The sequence below is a fragment of the Abramis brama genome, assembly GCF_963993115.1.
Source record: "Abramis brama genome assembly, chromosome: 17".
NCBI classification, from domain to species: domain Eukaryota; kingdom Metazoa; phylum Chordata; class Actinopteri; order Cypriniformes; family Leuciscidae; genus Abramis; species Abramis brama.
In genome coordinates, this window is record NC_139979.1 from 20,108,130 (window position 1) to 20,130,251 (window position 22,122).

Consider the following 22,122-nt stretch of genomic DNA (forward strand, 5'->3'; position numbering starts at 1 on the left):
GGTGCAAGTCAAGAGATCTGGAATTTTCCAACTGGCTTTGGTTATGTCGTTGGCAGCAATTTCTGACGCACATTCTGGAGCAAAAAGGTTTGAAAACACGTCAACCGTTCAAGAGACTAATATGCGGTTAAGGCAAGGTCAAGAGCAATTGTAGAAACTTAAGGAATAAAGATTTAGAAAAATAGATAGTAAATGCATGCATCCTTCTGTCATGCCATTTCACAATTTAACCTATGCAACACCTCTTTTGTCTTTTGTCAGTGCAACTAAGACTGTAACTCTTTTACATATCTCTTTAAATATCACATACACTGATTATTGAGCCGTGTCACTGTTTAAATTCACCTAACCCACCCAAAGAGGTTTGAAAACCATTTTCACCCAATCAGTGACCCTCTTTCTTACAGCTATATGAGTATGTCATACGTTTTCTATACCTCCCTCTTCCTCTACCCATTTTTAAACTCTCACTGATGTGACTAAATGAGTTAGCAAGTTTCGACTTTCGGAATGATCAGCAAGCTGGACAGGTAAGTGAAAACAAAACAAGTGATAGTGAGAGACAAGGGGGGATTTTTTTTGTCTTAATGCGCTATGCAGATAAAGCTATCTACCCATCTTTATAAGAACTTATTAATAAAGGAATAAATCAATGCATTGGTGCATTCAGTTCATGCACTTTAATGACGTGCAAGAGCATTGACCTGTTTTCAAACTTTCTCCAGTTTCAGAAGGTGTAAATTGAAACTGATAGTTATTAGTGTGAATGTCTGTGAGTGATTGTGGGAATTATTAGATGCATGTCTATTTTTACATGCACATGGTTGAGAACCAAGTCTAAACTTAACCGACTACTAATGACTGCAGGTGTCCCAGCCATGCTGAACAATGTGATGCTGCAGATGGGACTTTCTGAATTATTCAATTTCTATAGGTGCAAAAGTTCCCTGTGATGTGATAATATTTTATGATTATATTTGATGTGTGATTACATTTTAGATTTGTTACATTTGAAAGTAACTAAGAACTATTTTTAGCACAATATTACAGTTTAGAAGTTTTTATTAATAATGTTTAAACAGTTTTTTGCTTTTTTACAATAAAAATATCTAAAAATCTTTGCATTTGCAAGACATTTATTTGAGAATTGGAATTATGTATACAGATATATTTTCTGAAAATGTATCTTGAATTATGTTTATTCTTTTTTTAAAGACAGAGATATTTTTACTGGAAATTAACCCTCTGGTGCTGTTCGGTAATTTTTGACCGAAAAATTATATATATAAAAGTTACATTTTTTACTTCATTGGAATGGTACAAAACTTGGTAAAGGTTTTGGCATGTGTTGTGTGAACACAAAAAAAACATGGACTTGACTCGAAAAGGTTAAATAATCCTGAAAAAAACAGTCACTTGTATTGTTCCTGGCCAAAAATGACCACATTGGAAATGAATGGGAGGTGAATTGTATCCACTGGAAACGTTTGGTACTGCGCATAAACAAATTCTTACTGAAAGCTCATTTTTTGAGATATCAACCTCAATTTTGGAACACTACTTTTTTAGATTTATGGCTTTGATTTTCTAACAGTTTTAGAGTAAAACATGTTTTGGAAAATATGTATTTCATATAAAAAATTTACATTTTCTTTTTGTGTGTTTTTTCACTTTTTACAAGTTCACTTTTTACATTTTTTTCCCACTTCATCTGCCACGTGTCATGTTTAAAAAGAGACCAAATTTAAGTTTGCGCTCCAAAGCATTTAAGATTTATGACAGTTTAAGTTGGAAATTTTCATTTTCAAGTATATGCTCAAAAAGTGAATAAAGGGATTATAATTACTATATAAGTATAATTTACTACTATAAAATCCCCTAAAAATACAAAATATTAAATAAAAAACATTATTTAACTAAAATATAGTACAATCATTTAATTGAAATTGACACGCGAACAGAACCAGAAGGTAAAAAAAAAACACACTGATTTTTGCAGTGTGTACTCCATTATCTATTTTTAATGACAAATGTGATGCAAATGAATAACAGAGTGTCATGTTTTACTGTAGTGTGCTCATGACCCAGAGGAAATTCATCTTCCATTATAAGAATGTGCGCTGGGCCCGAGGGAGACACGAGACGTACCTTTGTTTTGTAGTAAAGAGACGCACCGGCCCAGACTCCCTCTCCTTTGACTTCGGACACCTGCGCAATCGCACCGGCTGCCATGTAGAAGTGAGGGGAAGATGAACTGATAATGAGAAAAGATATTATCATAAAGGCATTATTATAGAGTTAATGACTTTCCTCTTACTCATTCTTTCTCCATCTGTAACCTTTATCTCCTGTTTCATCTCAAGCTGCTCTTTCTGCGTTACTTGGGTGCGTTGTGTCCGGGCCTGTGTGGTTCAAGTGTGGACGGTGCAAGAATATGTTACTCAGTGACCTGGTTCTGCTCCTGGTCGCCCTGCTCTAAATGCGCTCAACAACTCGCCCACTTCCTGTCGCAGACGCCCAACCTTCGTCTGAGAATCTTTGTGTCACGCCTTTACTTCTGTGATGAAGAGGACAGCCTGGAGAGGGAAGGACTGCGACACTTGAAGAGGGCAGGAGTGCAGATCTCTGTGATGACGTATAAAGGTAAATGGGGGAGGGAACAAAGGGGGGCGTGGTTAATATTTGTGATGCAATGTTGCAAATTACATGCCACACTCTTGTCCTTTATTCTGTTCTGTTTTTAGACTATTTCTACTGCTGGCAAACATTTGTTGCTCGGAGGGAGAGGAGATTTAAAGCCTGGGATGACCTTCAGCAAAACTCTGTCCGACTCGTTCGAAAACTCAATCAGATCCTGCAGGTTACAAATTTAATAATCTTAATACGACCATGGCATTAAATTACAAGATTATAATGAATACTAACTAATTTCAATCATATCACTCTGACTACCCAGACAGCAACGTAGTGTCGGCCCTGATCTGGGCCACATCTGGTACATGTTGATTCCACGCGTAACAGGTGTGGGCCGGATCTGGGCCGACATTGCTGTCTGGGTAATGTGAGATGACACTGATGTGGCCATTTATAGCAATATTTAGTCATTAAGAAAGTGCCCCACTTTACATGAATTCACTTTATTTAATGGTAGCTTTTGTGGTTGTGATCCATATTTATAAGTAAATATTTGATGAGGTCAGAGGTCATGATTTGCTTTCTTTTTCACTGTAGCCCTGCGAGACTGAGGATCTGAGGGATGTTTTTACTCTACTCGGGCTATGATCACAAATATGAGATTCACAAATCAATGAACACTGAAATATGAACCGACTGGGATGAAGAGAAATGGTGCTGTATTACCTGAGATTTGAATCCTTTGACTTGAAATTGACCTGATCTTGTACTGTATGTATAGCATTAATGTGGTTATTTTGGATGTCAAAATAAAAGCTGTTTTTTGGCATTACCATTTTATCTGTGATAATCCAGTATTATTTTTAGTAATGTCTGTGGAATACATACTCTATGTTTCATTCACTTCAAAATTCAAATCTGGGGTCAGTAAGATTTTAGATTTTTGAAATAAATTAATACAATTATTCAGCAAGGAAGCGTTCATTTTATATAGTAAAGATATTTAGCTTATCTTATTTAGATATTTTATCTTTTGCTACAAAAGATTTATATTTTAAATAAATTTAGTTCTTTTGACCTTTTAATTCATCAAAGAGTCCTGGAAAAACATATCATGATTTCCACAAAAATATTAAGATGAAACTTTGATAAGAATTGATAATTGATAATTGGCCAAGCGTTTTGGCCGTTCATTTACACAAAAATGGCATTTTGAGGGCCTGAAAATGCAAGCTAATGAAAACGGGTTTCGAAGTGCAAGGTTTTGAAAATGATGCCTTTACCATCTCCATGTAACCAACAAAAATGTGAATTTGTGAAAACGGTGACGTCATACTCATGCGTATTACATGTTCGCGGAGTGTTTCTTTACAAAGTGACATCGTCAACTACTGGCCTGGCATTGATAATACAGCCTTTTAAGTCATTGTCTCAGATCCGTGTGAACCGGGATCGTTTTGCCAGCATTGTTGTCTCTTTTTAGTATATTGTTGTCATGTAAACATACCCTAAGACACGGGAAAGCAGGATACAAGGGCTCAGAGTTGCAGTGTAACATTGAATATACAAGACTTTGCCATGAAAGAGTGAAAACATATGCATAGATTAACCAGAAAATGAGTTAGTTCAGAAGAGGCCTTAGTTCAATTAGGACATTTATAGCTTTTATAAATGTGCCTTAGAAAATAACATTACTGATGTACATCTTGAGACAAAACAATGGAACCAATGTATTTTAAGATATGTCAGTGCAAGTTGCTTTCAGTAAAAACAGCTCAAACATGCATTTTAGTCTGGGTCTATATCTTAAGCCTTGTCTGTGAAACCAGGGGTAAAAGTTTGCTGAATGTTTCATTGCCCCACCAACATTAAAATGAAATGTGCAAGTATATAACTATGAACATCAGTAATGATAATTTGAATGGCTTTGTAATGTAAGTATCATAACAATGAAGCCTTTTGTAATGGTTAAACTCAGTTTTGGTTTCATTTTCACTGTGATCTGTTTCTGTTTTGCCTGCCTTATTCCTCTAGTTAGTTTTCTTTTGTTCTCATTTTCCCGCCACTAGTTAGTTTCCATGGTTATTTATTCATTGTATGATTAATTAGATCACATATGTTTGCATTCAGTTTCTTATCTTGTGTATTTAAGCCTTTCAGTTCTTTGTGTTAATTTTCTGGTGTTGTTTGTGTTTAGAGCACAGTTACGCTGCTACTCTGTTTGGAATACTGCCTTTGTTTTCATTTATTAAAGCAATTTTTTTTATTTGCATGCTAACCTTCTTTGTGGACCAAAACGTGATGCCTGTGTAAATTCATGAATATGGTAGTATTTATTTTTATACCACTTTTGTAACTTGGGTCACTGCTCCACCAGTAGATACATGTATACACATATCTATGGCTCCACACATCAAGAGGTCCTTGGCCAGGGGGTTGACGATTGAAGACCCATCCTAACATCCTAATTTGACCAAATTGGGTAAACTCAGTAATAGTGAAATTCTTATATACAGCAGTTGTTTACACAGTGTATACATCATGTGTATTGTTGAGGCTAGTATGTAGGCTACTGTGTGGGCGACTAGTGCAACATTTTTATGCAGTTCTGCCCACACTTTCTGAAGTTTATCAACATTTCTTGATTCTGGACAGTGAGTGGACATATGTTGCTTTCTTGAAACATCCCTGCTTAAAAATCCAGCATAAACCAGCAGGAATTCACAATGTAGTCTAAAACACACACACACACACACACACACACACACACACACACACACACACACACACACACACACACACACACACACACACACACACACACACACACAATGTGTACTGTAAAAAAAAAAGTTGCCACCTTAAATTAAGTAAAATCAACTTGGATGTTTAAGTAATTTTAACTTAAATTACATTAAACTGACTTAAAACATATTTTATTTGAATCTTGTATAACTTATAAAAGTTGAAAATTGCTTAACTTATTTTGATGAGTTGAAACAATGTAAAAATCATGTTGTCATAACTTATTGATCATATAATTGTTTTACAGCATAGACTGAATTCTCTCCTCAACCTTAAATAAATATTATTTTTTATTGAAGATCATACAGAATCAGAATTTTGGATCTTCTGGAAATAATTTATTCAATTTAATACGTTAACACACACACACACACACACACACACACACACACACACACACACACACACACACACACACACACACACACACACACACACACATATATATATATATATATACTGTATGTATTTTATATGTATTTTTTTGTTATTATTATTATTTTTTACATTTTTTAGAAAACTGTATTTAAGCAAGGCATATTTCTGCATGTTCACTTGTTTAGTTTATATTTCAGGGACCTACAGTAAATGTTCCCTCTGTATCCCTGTTTCCCTTGTGTCCAGTAGAGGGATCTGTTTCCCATCTATGTAGGCTAGTTGTGGAAACCATGTGCTCTGAGTCTGGATCTAATGGCAAGTGAAAGAGTTCTTCAACCAGAATGAAAGACTGTCGTTTTGTCTCATGAATATAATGTACGAAACTACTCAAACACTGTTGGTGTAGAAAGGTACAAATCGCATTTAACGGCATTTCCGGTGATTATGATTTCAAAACTGGGAAGAAGAGAAAGAACAAAGTAACAAAGATTTCCGTCTTCCATCTGTTTACATATCAGTAAACATATTGTCGACATATTGTCTAAAAAATGTGTTATTCATGACCAGTGAGATCAGTAAACCATTTCAGGCACCAGGCACAGGCCATAAATCAAATCATTACATCATTTCTATTATTTATCTCCACTTATCAAAACAAAGAATTACTCAGAGAATACACTTGTATCACAGATGTTTTGTTTCCCGGACAGGTCTTGAGTTAATTCACAGTAAGTTGCTTTCTGCAGTCTTTTTATCATGTCTGTCGCCCCCTACTGTTTGATCTATCTATAACATTCCATGATACTACATGCAAATTGGCCACTTTGTTGTGTTAAAGTCACCATGAAATCAAAATTGACCATTCTTAATTTTTAAATGTCCCTGTGAACTGGAAGTTGCAACTGACTTTACTTCATTGTGACTTATTTCCAAGGCTGGACCCCAAATGACTGCGGTCACGCCATCTGCGCTCTGCCATCTGCGTTCACTGTGTAGCCTGCTCCCTCAATCGTGTAGTTAAATATTCCATATTTATTGTATGTCATTATGTCAGTATCAGTATTTGCTTTCTACCATGCACAAATAAAAATGTCACTGAACTTTGCTGTGTAATTGTAACAATGAGCACTCAAACACACCAAACCAACAATTACTAAAAACACACAAAAACTGATTTTGCACGGGCACCTTGCACTAGTATTTTATAAATTCATAAAAAAATGAAATCAAATTGTTTTCTGCAAACTCCTCCAGATTCTAGTTCTACTTCTCCTTGAGTACCCCTGTGGTGAATTCCATGTTGCTTTACTGTTTCATTCTTTTTTTCGTTCTTTCTATATATCTTTCTTTCTAACTAATCTTTCTTTCTTTTATGAATTTATAAAATATGCCTATTTAGCAAGGTAAACAGTATTGGTCATGACTTTGTCAGGCAATTATAAAAGAATAAAACAGCAAAGCAAAATGAAATTCGCCAAAGTGGTACTCAAGGAGATGTAGAACAAGAATCTGGTGGAGTTTGCAGAAAACATTTGATTTCATTTTTATATGAATTTATAAAATATGCCTATATAGCAAGGTAAACCAGCCCGATCTCATCCCAAGGCGTCATATAACAGTTTAGCAAACAGTTTGTGAATAGGCTACTACAAATGATGGCCGTGAATAAAATATAATATTCAGAAGTAAACAGTGTAGCTGACAGAGTGTTTATGTCAGAATGTTTATTTTTAAACCACAACGCTTTTGACATTTCGTCTACATCCAACGCACATGGCACCCTTTAGTGTCAATATGAGACGCAGATAGATATGGGCCAGAAGGCGCCTCCTAGCGGTCTAACCCTAACCCTACCCCAGACCTAAACCTACCCATAACGAACAAAGCTCTGTGCGTGTCATAATGACGCTAAAGGGTGCCATGTGCGTTGGATGTAGACGAAATGTCAAAAGCGTCAGTATATGACGCCCTAGGATGAGAATGCGTTGGGTAAACAGTATTGGTCATGACTTTGGCAAGCAATTATTACAGAATGAAACAATAAAGCAACATGAAATTCAACACAGTGGTACTCGGGGAGACGTACAACAAGAATCTGGTGGAGTTTGCAGAAAACAATTTGATTATATTTTTTTTTATAAATTTATAAAATATGTCTATATGTCAAGGTAAATAGTATTGGTCATGACTTTGGCAGGCAATTATTACAGAATGAAACAGTAAAGCAACATGCTATTCACCACAGTGGTACTAAAGGAGATGTAGAACAAGAATCTGGTGGAGTTTGTAGAAAACAATTTGATTTCATTTTTTGATGAATTTATAAAATATGCCTATATAGCAAGGTAAACGGTATTGGTCATGACTTTGGCAAGCAATTATTAAAGAATGAAACAGTAAAGCAACATGAAAATCACCACAGTGGTACTCGAGTAGACGTACAACAAGAATCTGGTGGAGTTTGCAGAAAACAATTTGATTATAATTTTTTATGAATTTATAAAATATGCCTATATGGCAAGGTAAATAGTATTGGTCATGATTTTGGCAGGCAATTATTACAGAATAAAATAGTAAAGCAACATGAAATTCCCCACAGTGGTACTCGGGGAGACATACAACAAGAATCTGGTGGATTTTGCAGAAAACAATTTGATTATATTTTTTTATGAATTTATCAAATATGCCTATATAGCAAGGTAAATAGTATTGGTCATGACTTTGGCAGGCAATTATTACAGAATGAAACAGTAAAGCAACATGAAATTCCCCACAGTGGTACTCGGGGAGACGTATATAACAAGAAACTGGTGGAGTTTGCAGAAAACAATTTGATTATATATTTTTTTATGAATTTATCATATATGCCTATATGGCAAGGTAAATAGTATTGGTCATGACTTTGGCAGGCAATTATTACAGAATGAAACAGTAGAACAACATGAAATTCCCCACAGTGGTACTCGGGGAGATGTAGAACAAGAATCTGGTGGAGTTTGCAGAAAACAATTTGATTTTATTTATTTTATTATATTTTTTTTAAATATGTCTACCGACACCAAGCGCCTACACCAGGGTTCACCAATCTCGGTCCTGGAGGGCCGCTGTCCCTGCAGAGTTTAGCTCCAACCAGCTCCAACACACCTGTTTGAAAGTTTCTAGTATGCCTAGTGAGACCTTGATTAGCTGGTTCAGGTGTTTAATTGGGGTTGGAGCTAAACTCTGCAGGACAGCGGCCCTCCAGGACCGAGATTGGTGAACCCTGGCCTACACCTACCACGCAACCTTGTGTAGACGCGCAATATATTTTTAAGCGTAGATGGCGTGACCGTGCTTCTCCGGAGCACAAATGCCGTGACCGTAGTCGCCTTTGTGACCTCGATGCAGACTTCGGTGAAGCCCGCACTTTCGCACCCTCCGCATGAGTTACCTACCCAGGAATCATTGTGAATGCCCAATCAGATAAATGAGGGGAGGAGTTTCGTGCCTGTTTGCCTGTCCCAAAATACACTCTCATGTGCCCTTGTGGACTCGAGGCCAGCGTCCCTTAGGTCTGAACTTCCTGACATCACCAAGTGTGAACTCGAAGGAGGTCCACAAGGCCAGAGTGTGCCATGTGGGATCCAGCCCAAGTGAAACTGAATATTGAATAGAGGGCGGGGTTTTACTTAAGCACACCTCCTCTCCATCCCTCGCTCATATCAGACTGATGGTTGGAGGGGAGTGGTAAGGAAATTCAACACAAGCCGTCAAACTGATGTCATCAGAGAAGGAACACCATTCCAGAGCAGTAGAAGTTTTCAGATTTTTATCAAAGATAACCATGTCAAACTATTTTTTTTGTATTAACTTGCACGGATTAATTGTTCACCACAAGACGAGTAATGTGTGCTAACAAAGTAAATAGGGTAAATTTTGATTTCATGATGACTTTAAAAGATTAGTGATTTATCCATGCTCATCATTTTTTATTTTTTTTATTCATGATTTTATATGATTACGATATTACGATAATCTGTTCTGGTAGTTTTCTATAATAACAGGTTATCCTAAAACCCCATGCTAAACACAACAATTACATCCTGACATATAAAAACAGGAAAGTCCAGAACAAATTAGTCTGATCTTTGAGAGTAAAAAATTAATTCTGAAACATATAAATGAAACATATAAACATTTTTATTTGCTATTGTGGATGTTGTCTTTTACTTACAGTGGTTGGTGTGGACATATACAGTATACTAGAAGAATATAAAGCACATATAGTGGTTATACAGTGGGCTTTTTTAACATTCAGCACCAGAGAATTAAAACTCTGAGACATTCAACCAAGCTTATTTAAGTTCCAAGCACAAACTTTAAAATGATAAAAAGGTGATGAAAAGTGATATTGAACAGTAATGATTGTGTCCGCTTCGTTTGTTTTAGGAACACAACATTAAAAAATTCAACATTCAGATTTGTATTTGTTGGAACCAGAACTCTCTTCTTTTTCTCTCTGACTTTGTCATCCATCTGACTTTAGGCCTTGTTTGCCCAGTTTTTTGGGTAGCCACGGCGACAGTGTCTCCTAGTTGTCCTCTTTTGGCGTTTTGGCCACCCAGATTTCTCTCTACAGAGTTCAGCTGAAAGAGAGAGAGAGAGAGAGAGAGAGAGAGAGAGAGAGTACTTACCACCATAAGATTGAGTTTTTATTTTGGATCAAATAAATGCAGCCTTGGTGGGCATGGAAGTCTTCTTTAAAAATCTTTTTTTATTGAATCTAAACTTTTGAATGGTAGAGTATGATAATAAAGTCTCCCTGTAGTCAATAATTTTATCCCTTTAAACTCACCTTTGATCACCAAATATTTAAACGTTTTTTCCTTGAAACTTGAATGTAACACACCTTTGCCTCATTTAGTATATGCGGTTCTATGAATATGAAAATTAGACCCGCCTCCACTCACTCACACCAGCTCAGAGATGTACTTGTTGACGATCACACGTTGACGTGTTTGGTTACAAGGTAGTTTGTGATGTCAGAAACACCAGAGATTTCAACCCGTGTTTTTGAGACTGCCTTTGGTTCATTCCAGTTTTAAGGAGAAAATACTCAGCAATGGTGTTGACTTATGCATTTGCACATGGTTTGTCTCAAAGCATATTAAAAACACCACATAGACATATAAACAACATTAAAAGCTTGATTTTCACCACAGGGGGACTTTAAGAATTTACAGATAGCCTACATTCTCTGAAAATAATCCTAATATTTTTAATATGAATAATATCTCAATATTATTTTTAATATTCAACTATTCTTAGTTGCACTATATCACAACAATATATATAACAAAATGGTCCATTCAAAAATCACAAGTTCCAATTCACATTAGCGGGATGTTCTGTAGTTTGTGAGTGTCTCACCCATCATGATCTCGTCTTGCTGGCACACGGTCCTCACACAGATCTCTTTGTTGATCACATAGACTCTTGGAAGACTGGAGGAAACAGATGTCATTTATTTGACATGCACCATGTCAAATACGTCAAATAATCGTTTTGTATGTTCAGCAGAGGAGAATGTCAGCAGGAAAGATAGCTCTGTGTTAGTCACCTGTAGAGACAGAGAGATTGAATACATCTCTTTATCGGTCGATGAACCGAGTACATCCTGGTGCAGGGGTATGTTTCCTCTCTGCAGTCTGTAGGACAGAAGCAAGACTGTTATTGTCTTGATACAAATGGCGTACTCGCATTTACTGCATATACAAACTCACCTGGTGGTGGCAAAGCAGAAACATCAATTTCCTGTAGTTCTGGCAAAAAAAAGAAAAACACAGCAAACTAAAAATGTGTACGGGAGACCAGGGCTAGTTATCACGCTTTTGACTCAGGGTAGGTTTATTTTTGAAAGTCAGTGTGTGTAAAGACACATACTTTAATACTTTAAGTACTTAAAGTCTTGGCTACAAAAACACTAAAGAACATTTCTGCGTTATGACCAGGGAAAAAGATACAGTTCATTTAACAGGCAAATGGGTGAGTTGCCACAACAAGGAGTTTTTTGAAATATGGTTTATACAAAATGTGTTTTGTTTATGTGTGTTTAGGGGGTGGGGGGTGGGGGAGTGTTATTTGTATGTTTTGTTAATTTATTTCCTGCCTGGGGACTGCAGATGTAAATTAGCCTGTGGCTAACTCTGGTACAATGCATCAAATGGTAACATTTATGTTTGAAATTGTACATGGTCCCTAATAAAATAAATAAATAAATAAATAATAATAGAAATAGTTTATCTTTAGACAAGAGAGCCATTTTCTACAAACAGCAGTTTTCATCCTTTTTTTTAAATTTACTACAACTAAGTGGCATTACAAACTAATTTAATTAAATATTTATGTATTTATATAAATATTATAAACTAGGCTATATTTATAACAATAATATTTAACTACAATGATTTAATAAAATATATAAATAATCTTTCTGAATGTTATTTAGGGTTTACACTTTTTATTACCAATGAATTTATATGACTTTTATAGTCATTTGTGATTACAAGGTTTTTTATATATATATATTTTTTTACTTACAAATAGGAATTTCTACCAGATTAAATATTTTTAGAGGTTGACATAACTCGAAATAAATATATACGTTCATTATAAATATTTTCTTGATTTTTTTTCTTGACTGATTTTCTTGATTTTTTTATCACTCTTTACTTTTTAGACTATTTTTTAGACTGTTGGTAAACATTAACAATACATTTTCAATTATTGTAAAACACTAATTATCCATGAAACAGCAAAACAAATATATAATTTAAATGATAACAGATAAAACATGACAACTTGCCCCTGACATTAATGAAAATATATATGTAATGAATAGATGTTTTAAACCAATGTACCAATTCCTGAAAAAGCAAACACACACACGCACACACACACGCACACGCACACGCACACACACACACACACACACACACAATCATTTTAACAAAATAGTTACAGTGTCATAGTGAATTACCAGCTTGTTGTGCCCGGACAGTAACAAGTACTGTGAGAGAAGAAGAAAAAAAAGCAGAAAAGTTTTGTTGGCTGGGCATTCAAAAGGAATCATTCATTCATATTAATTAAATTAATTGGCTTCTGTTTGGTTGTTTTGATGAACTTACCAAAGAGACAACAGCATAGCAGCACAGAGACTGGATAGCTGCCCATCTTTCAGGGTCTTTACGGGGTCCGATCACAGCTCAGGGCCTGGAGAAAGAGAGAATATCATAACAACCCCGAAATAGCTTTCAGAGTATTCAAAATTAAAGTGGATGGTATGGAAGACTGTTTCCCCTTCAGAGTAAAAAGTAAAATAAATAAAGATTATAAGGTTATTGTTGAGGTAAAGTAAGAGTTAATACATTACCGTCCAAATGTTTAGGGTCAGTAAAATTCTTTTTGAAAGAATTTTCTTTTGCTTACCAAGACTGCATGTATTGATAAAAATACATTAAAAACAAGAATATTGTGAAATAGTATTACATTTTAAAATAAGTGTTTTCTATTTTAATATATTTTAAAATGTAATTTATTTCTGTGATGCTAAGCTGCATTTTCATCATCATTACTCCAGTCTTCAGTGTCACGTGATCATTCAGAAATTATTCTAATGTGCTGATTTGCTGCTCAAGAAACATTTCTTTTTATTATCAGTGTTGTGTTATATTTTTGTGGACATTTGTGATAATAATTTTTTTTTCCAGGATTTTTTGATGATTAGAAAGTCAAAAGAACAGCATTTATTATTTATATCCTATTTTTTGGGGGGTATTTTGTTTTGAGAAACCTTTCAGTCCAGTCACAGAACAGATTTTCTCCTAAATAGGCCCTGATGTTAACACATTTAAGAGTCACCATGCACTTCCAAAATATAACCATTTATAGGCATCCTCGAAAGACTTGGACAAAATATATCAATTCTAAAAGAATTCTGTATGAGAAGACAGACCAATCTAGATTTCCATTTGCCTCTGACTCATGCAGATTCTCATTTATTGATGTCACAGAACATAAGTTCTCTGTTCTCAATCGCTCATTAAAGATATCAGTTACAGCTGTTCCATCCGTCCAGCTTTGTCTGTTTCCTTGTCTCTCCCCAAGTCTTTTCCTCTAAGCCTGCATTTCTGTGTCCAAGACATGAGCTCACACTAAAGAATGTGCATTCCCACCCCTCCCTGTGGTCTCAACAAAATCACACACACACATGCTTACATACACACACAGATGCATAAAATCACACAAACTCATACATAAACACATCTGCACTCCTATGCATTCCCTCAGACCATAGTTTCGCCTGAAGAATCAATTCCATATTTATAAACTGACAACTCAAATGTGCATGCATCAACACACAGTTTACACTCACATTCTGCATTATTTTTCATTTGAAGTGTGTATTTCTTATACCGCTGCATGTTTTTTCAAGAGTAATGCAGATTTTTACATATTCATCTCATTAAGATTCTTTACTACCCACATTCTGAATGCATATCTTCTGTTTTACTGTGTGCATGTTAAAAACAATGACCAGATGATGTGTTATGATGATGGTAATGATGTAATATTCTAAAAAGAATTTGTTTTTATAATACTTACAAATTTCCAATCCTCTGTTGCTCCTTGTGTTTTTCAGAATCCTTTGGCTTTTACTTTCCCCTCCCTTTCTCTTCCCTCCCCTCAACATCCCTCCGCCTGTCTCTCTCTCTCTCTCTCTCTATTGCTCATTCGCTCTTCCCATTTTAATTCAAATTTTGGAGTTATAGCCCTTATAGATAATAAGGTTTTATAAAAAAAAAAATTGGGGGCTTGACCTTATAATTTGGTCTTGGGCCCTGTTTGGCAGTCCTGCATGGGTGATTTATTTTGTGTTCTGAACCAGAATATGTATATGTATGTATAAATTATATATATACTATATATATATATATATATATATATATATATATATATATATATATATATATATATATATATATGATATTCATTTTGTAATTCACATGGTGAACATGATTTGACCAGGGTTAGGTGCTTCTACATCAGTTTTATTCACCTATCATTTCCCTCTGATTTTAGGGATAAGTTATGGGTAGGGTTAAGTTTATGGGTAGGGTTAAGATTAGGGTTAGGACTAAATTTTCAGACTCAAATGTTGTTCCAGGATCAACTAAATACATTGACCCATGTCTTACTTGGCAAAATCACAGTGTCTGTGCCGACATATAATCTATCCACCAGCAGGCGTCACCACAGATCGGTGATTGGCTGTTCTGAACATGTCTGACAGCCAATGATCACCATACATTTTCATTCTATGAAAAATAAATGATTTGACATTTTCATAATAACTGTTTTCCATAGGTAATAAAAATTACATAAAAGTCAACATGTAAGTATTATTCATTCATATGAATAATTATAATAACAATTATTATTATTAATATTAATAATAAGAATACTAATAATATGACTTACATTTTCACTGTTATTAAAATTATTATTATTTTGATGTTATTTTTGTTCTTAATCTGCATTTTTGTCTTGCTTTCCATTAAAAATAGCTAAACATCCTTTATGAGATACATTTTTTTAAAGAAAATCTACGTAAGATACTACATCATGAATTACTTTTTGACCCCGCCAGCTATTTGTTCTTCGTTTTAGGCACAAATCACAATAAAATTAGTTAGATTTATGCTAAAAAAAATTAGTAAGGTAGGATTTTATAAATGTAAGATATATTTTCTGAAAATAATCTTAATCTTTTTAATATTATTTATGAAATATATATTTAATTGTTAATATTAATATCAGTCTAAACTTCTGATATATGGCCGAAGCACGCGCACAGAAAGCAGGCTGTCAGAAGGTGCGTCCCTGAGTATTAAACTAAATTCTCTTTCACGTCTTATTGCGCTTAAACTGTCAAATACACACAAGGTTGTGTCAAACAAAGTTCACATAAACACAGTTGGTTATGTCTGTGAACGTAAACAGCAAGAAATCACATGTGTATATTAGATCTGAGTATTAAAGTGAAAGCAGTGTAATATACAGCACCTACTGCTATATATTCTGTTAATATGTAATATTTCTGTTAATATTCTTTCAACAAAAGATAAACAGAAAATCACTCACTGCTCTTGATTGAATAACTTTAGTAGCTGTAATAAGAATACATTTCTTATGAACGCTGCTGTTAAATGCTCTGGCGAGGAGATAAACATGGCGGGTCTATGCTAATAGGGCAGAGTCCGTCAGCAGGACGGATGGACATCTTTAAAGGCGATTTTCTCAATGTTTAGATTTTTTTTGCACCCTCAGATTCCAGATTTTCAAATAGCTGTATCTCGGCCAAATGTTTTCCTATCCCGGTGATGTATAAATCTCAATTTCAGAAAATGTACCCATGTAACTGGTTTTGTGGTCCAGGGTCACATATTAGACATTCTGATGTAGGGCTGGCATGTAAATGAAAGGAAAATTACCACTGCTGAAAATAAACCCTGCAAATACTGACCCTAACCCACAACCTATGAATGGGGGAAACCCACAGTGCCACTGGGATGGTTGGTTCAGTATTGACCTTTAGCTTAACTGGTGGCTTCTTTAGACCCAGCCAGACAGTCATCATGCAGTTGACACAACATGTCTGCACGATTTCCCAATATCCATACTGTGCTGTGGGGACAGTAGTCTTAGGACGACAAACTGAGCACCAGAGGAGCTGATGACATTTTGACAGATGGAGGCATAGGCAGGAGAGAGCCAGAGGTGAGCTAGTCCAAACCCGTGTCCTGCGACCTCACAACCTGATTGTGGAATTCATGTGCTTCATCATGCCATGTGGGGTGGGCCGAGGGAGACACGGTGGGTCCTCCTTGAGTCGACAAAAATAAGTTAAGCGTGCCAGATAGTAAACACCATATAATATATAGACCTGTTTATGGGAAGAATGTTTCTTCCCACCCCTCCCAAATGCACTGAAGGTTAACCTCCTCACTTTCAGTTGTTCTTGTAAGTACAATTGGCTCAGTATTTCTTACACTGAAATCTTTGCATGACAGCTTATAATAGAAAGTTTATAGTAGCAAGTAAGATATTGTAGTTGTGAGTATAAAACAAGTCTTTACAAAGCCAGGCATTGAATGACCCTAAATTGCAATTTCAGGTAGCAAATCATGGGTAATGTTCAATGTTCATTATAGCATTGAAACATACGACTACATATACTTGGACTGCCAGTTATGGGTGCTTTAATACAATTTTTTTGTATGTTTTCAAATAAAATATACACATTTTGAGTAAAATTTAAAAAAGTATAAAAACATTTCGGTAACACTTTCTATGAAGTCCATGCTTATAATGAATAATAGCCCCATTGATACTTATTTATAAGTAAGTATTACAAATCTATAAATATATTTATAAAGACTCATTAACTGCATTATAAGAACAGTTATAGTTACATTTATATTATTTTTATAATTACTTATAAGTCATGCATTTGCTTTTTCAATGTGCATACTCATAATCCATTAAACACGGATTTATAAATGATCAAATATAAAATAGTTCCAGAGACACTTGTTTGCTGTACCAATTAGTTATCAATTATGTCTTTAATGGTTAATGTTTGCATTAGAGATCATGAATGGTCATTTTGATTTGTTAAAATCTATATCTCCTCAACCATATGCACAGTATTGCTTATAGCGGTTTAAAATCTTAAAAAAATATTGTTGCAGTGTTTTGCTAGTATGTAACATTAAAAAGATACATTTTTCCAACTGTTGGTATTAATGATTTATTGTTCATTAGTTACATTTACAAATAAACAACTTAAAAGATATAATGAGCACATCTTCGTGATTTCTTAACATTTGCTTTAGGAAAATTGCATCCTATGTTTTCACTTTACTTAAAGGGATAGTTCACCCAAAAATGAAAATTCTGTCATCATTTACTCTCCCTCAAGTTGTTCCAAACCTGTATGACTTTCTTTCTTCTGCTGAACACAAAAGAAGATATTTTGAAGAAAGTCGGTAACCAAACGACTGATGGACCCCATTGACTTCCATAGTAGGAAAAAAAATACTATGGATGTCAATGGGGACCAGCAACTGTTTAATTACCAACCTTCTTTAAAATATCTTCTTTTGTGTTCAGCAGAAAAAAGGAAATCATACAGGTTTGGAACAACATGAGGGAGAGTAAATGATGACAGAATTTTCATTTTTGGGTGAACTATCCCTTTAAATCAATGATGCATTTATAGAGGTAAGTATCTGTATTATCTCACTATACATATTTATAAGAACTCAACACGGCTATTAATAACAATACATTCACTTATTTGACAAAAATAAATCTGAATTACTAAAAAGTCATTGTAACTATAATATAATAACAACATAAAAATGCTAGTTGCATCTTTATAAATACATTCATGGAACCATACAACTGACTAATTAATACTTATAAATCAGTGTATAATGGATTATGAGCATGCACATTGAAAAAGAAAATTCATGACTTAAGTATAAGTAATATATAATACTTATAAATAAGTAATTATAAAAAATAATATAAATGTAACTATAACTGATTTTATAATGCAGTATAGGTCTAAATTCGCTTTATAAATATATTTATAGAATAGTAATACTTACTTATAAATAAGTATAAATGGAGCTTCATAGAAAGTGTTACCAACATTTCTACTCGAAGTTTCAAGAGATTTTTATAGTTATTTCCAGTCCTGCGTATATGCCAGTAGGTGGCGACAAGCCTATTTGTGCATTTTGAGTAAGTCATTGAATCATTTACCCAACCGATTCATTCAAAATCACTGATTCATTCAGGAAGGAAATACCATTATACGGTGTTGGTCATATGTGCTCAACTTTTCGTTCTGTTTTGGCTTGGCTTCGTTTGGATCTGTTTTCGTTGGTTGAGCAAAAATGAACAAAGCGAAATTGTGTCAATTTGTAAGTTGTTTAATATTAACTCTTTGTTTATTGAACTGTTGTAGATAAAATAAATGTAAAACTTGCAATCTCTTGTTCGTTCGTGTGCTTGAATGTAAAATGTTCCAGCTCTAATTCTGGTCCCTGCATGTTTCCAGACTTGTGAATCTGCTGATATTGCTAAAAGAAATTGGTCTTTGCGAACGATCGGTTTTCATATGTTGACTGCTATTGATCAAGATTAGCCAGTCTGTACATTGATATGTTTGAGCGATGTAATCATTATCCCTGTATTCTGCTGAGGTTTGTAGCGAGTTCTGCTGAACACATTGCTGTCCTTGGCTCTGTTCTTGCAGTCCAGCTCTTCTCCTGTCATTCTCATGATCAATTGCGTTCTATCTGCGTCTCCCACAACTCATCAGTTGTCGTGTCCTTCCATCCAGCTGTCCCCTGCAGAGTCTATCCCTGTCCACAGGAATTTACTGGCCATCAAATCTCTGTTTATGACATTGTGCCCATTTGTCTTAAGACTGAGATTCAGTTTTACTAGCTGCAAAATGAATGAGAGTATAATAAAAATATGAATAATAATTAATTATGTGTGCACATGCGGATATCAAAGTGAGACCAGTGTTGTATAAAGTACTGGAAAGCAATACTTGAGTAAAAGTACAAGTATCATACTAGAAAAAGACTTTGGTAGAAGTGAAAGTTACCTTTTAGAACATTACTTAAGTAAAAGTCTTAAAGTATCTGATATATACTGTACTTAAGTATCAAAAGTAATTTTCTGATATTTAATGTACTTAAGTAATTGAAGTAGAAGTAAAAGTAATTTTATTTTATTATTTTATTTTTTTTAAAGCAAACGGTTAGAACTTTGATTGTGAACTTTATTGTGGCTTTATTGTGGGGTGGGTGGGGAAGTTGTTGGGATGTAAAAAAAAAAAAATCTTGCATCACAATATGCAATATTGACTAATTTGGATAAATATTAGGTACACAAGATAGGCATTAATTTTTCTCAAGAAAAAAAATCTCACCTAATGCTGTAAACATACAGAGAGCCCTATCAGATATAAATATAATGCGTTTTTTATCATAATAACAACTTTATTTAATGATACAAGTAAAAATATAATAAATATGTAATATAGTACACATATTTAGCTAAATACTCTCTATAGCTCTTTTTTTTCTAGCCAACTAACGTGCTATAGCCTATATTATGGTCATCAAATTGCTTTCCTGAGGTAAATGTTATGTGACATAATTGTTCTCCAGGTGTTTTACTGACCCTTTCCGCGGTTGAAAAACACTGATTGATCGATATTATGTATGATACATTTCGGTAAGTTGTAGCCTACTGTTTCTTTTAACATTGTTCATTCGTGTTTATTTACTATTAGCTAGTAGAGATGATCGGTTCACGTGCGCTAGTGATCTGTCACGACACATTTACAAGCGCCAAAACGGTATTTATTGTTTGAATTTCGTAATAAAAAGCTGAGATTTTTTTTATATCATAAGTAACCTGCTCTGTCTAGTCTGTCGGTCTCCGTGTCCTCTTTACTTCGCGATTTTTCTGTGCGTGAGAAAATGGATGTGTGGCGTGAAAGCGTGTGAAAAGTGTCAATTGCGTGTATCTCACGGTGAATGCGTGAGAGTTGGCAGCTCTGTGTCAGGGTGGTCGTCTACGATAACGGGAGGTCCTCCAGTAGGTGCTTGTGCTTCCATGGCGGTTTCAGTTGTGCTTCCTCCTCCTTTGGCATGGCAACAAACAACCATTACGCTGAAATAGAGCGCGCCCCGTGCGGAGTGATTCGCCAAACCTCCCTTATTGCAGTCGCACACATTTCTTCTGATTTTATTTTGTAGTAACGAGTAACGAAGATGCTTTGTGGAAATATATCGGAGTAAAAGTATACATTTTATCTAGGAAATGTAGTGGAGTAAAAGTGAAAGTTGAAATAAATTTAAATAGCGAAGTAAAGTACAGATACGTGAAATTTCTACTTAAGTACAGTAACGAAGTATTTGTACTCCGTTACATTAAAACACTGAGTGAGACCCATGTTGTTTGACAGCTCCTGTTTGTTGGTATAGAGCTCAGGCGCAGGTATATATATTTTGAAAAAATACATTAACACTCATATTGGTTGCATAATGCCTTTAGAGAGGAAATAAAAAGAATTAAAAAAAAATTAAAACGCACATAAATTGCATCAATGTTCAAATTTAATTTGCTAAAACACATTTTTTTCCCCACACATAATACCACTATACCCCAAAGCCCTGTCTGTTTTATTGGCTATTTCACCATTGAAACTCCTCTGCAACTCTCAGAACATCGACAAATGCAACACTGTTGATGTTGTGCATCTCTGATTTGTGTTGCTTAATTTCCAGGAAGCTGATGACGAGAAGCGACACTGATAACATTGGTTGTCAATGAAACACAGAACGCCAAATGCTTTCAAACTCATTGTCTACCATAAGAGCACCTCAAAGCCATCGACTGGGGGAGAAAGAGAGAAGGCAGAGGTGACTCTCATTGGACTGCATTAATGCATCATTGAGACGTGAAGTTCACCCTGTTGGCTTTGACCTGTAAGTGAAATCAATGGCCTGTACCGAACTAGAGAAGGACAGAACACAGTGTTTCGTCAGAGAGATGAGGAGGTGGTGTGAGGGAAAGTCAAGATGGCAAAGAACATGAACATGGAGAGAGAGATAAAGGGTGCAAAGAGGGGACACGGAAAGGTGCTGATGTGTTCGACGGTCTAAATAGATGGACCTGAGGCTATTTATAAAACCGTGAGTTCACATAGGCCTCATAGTGAAGGCCAGAGCTGATAGAGCAGACCTGTAGGATTCATTGAGGGGGTCAGAGGAAGAATGAATGCATGAATAATCAAGACACTAGATATGTATGAACATCAACAAGTGATAGTTGATTAAATGCCTGAAATGTAGTTTGCAGACAGAGCTGGGTAATAACTGATTATATGTAATCTGGATTACGTAATCAGATTCCAAAAATTCAATTATTGTATAAATTATATTTTATTATATATATTTATTTAATGCAAACCTCCTGCAGTTCCTTCAGTTTGGGAAACCCTGACGTAATGTAAGGTTTAATTTTGTTGATAGCAAAAAATGGAACACATTTTCTTTCTTTGTACTTTTACATATCAATTTGGTACAAGATGTCCAAATCAATGTGATAAATGAGTTAGGAAAAAGGTAATTTAAAAACTAGACCGATTACAATACCTAAAATGTGTAA

The 22,122-nt window shown here is 34.9% G+C and overlaps 2 protein-coding genes across 2 annotated transcripts; one reads left to right on the forward strand and one right to left on the reverse strand.

Annotated features, from left to right (window-relative positions):
- Window positions 1-474: 474 nt before the first annotated feature.
- aicda (activation-induced cytidine deaminase) lies at window positions 475-3,411 on the forward strand. Its single transcript, XM_084089265.1, has 5 exons — window positions 475-530; window positions 2,073-2,238; window positions 2,364-2,643; window positions 2,745-2,860; window positions 3,232-3,411. Exons 1-5 carry the CDS (start codon window positions 511-513, stop codon window positions 3,280-3,282), a joined length of 633 nt encoding a protein of 210 aa, XP_083945391.1. The 5' UTR covers window positions 475-510; the 3' UTR covers window positions 3,283-3,411.
- A 6,563-nt stretch (window positions 3,412-9,974) lies between these two features.
- mfap5 (microfibril associated protein 5) lies at window positions 9,975-14,580 on the reverse strand. The gene is made up of 7 exons (XM_084089397.1): window positions 14,461-14,580; window positions 12,984-13,068; window positions 12,836-12,865; window positions 11,580-11,618; window positions 11,417-11,504; window positions 11,227-11,300; window positions 9,975-10,442 (listed from the first exon to the last, which is right to left on the reverse strand). The coding sequence occupies exons 2-7, from the start codon at window positions 13,027-13,029 to the stop codon at window positions 10,339-10,341; spliced, it is 381 nt and encodes a 126-aa protein (XP_083945523.1). The 5' UTR covers window positions 13,030-13,068; window positions 14,461-14,580; the 3' UTR covers window positions 9,975-10,338.
- Between the last annotated feature and the right edge of the window lie 7,542 nt (window positions 14,581-22,122).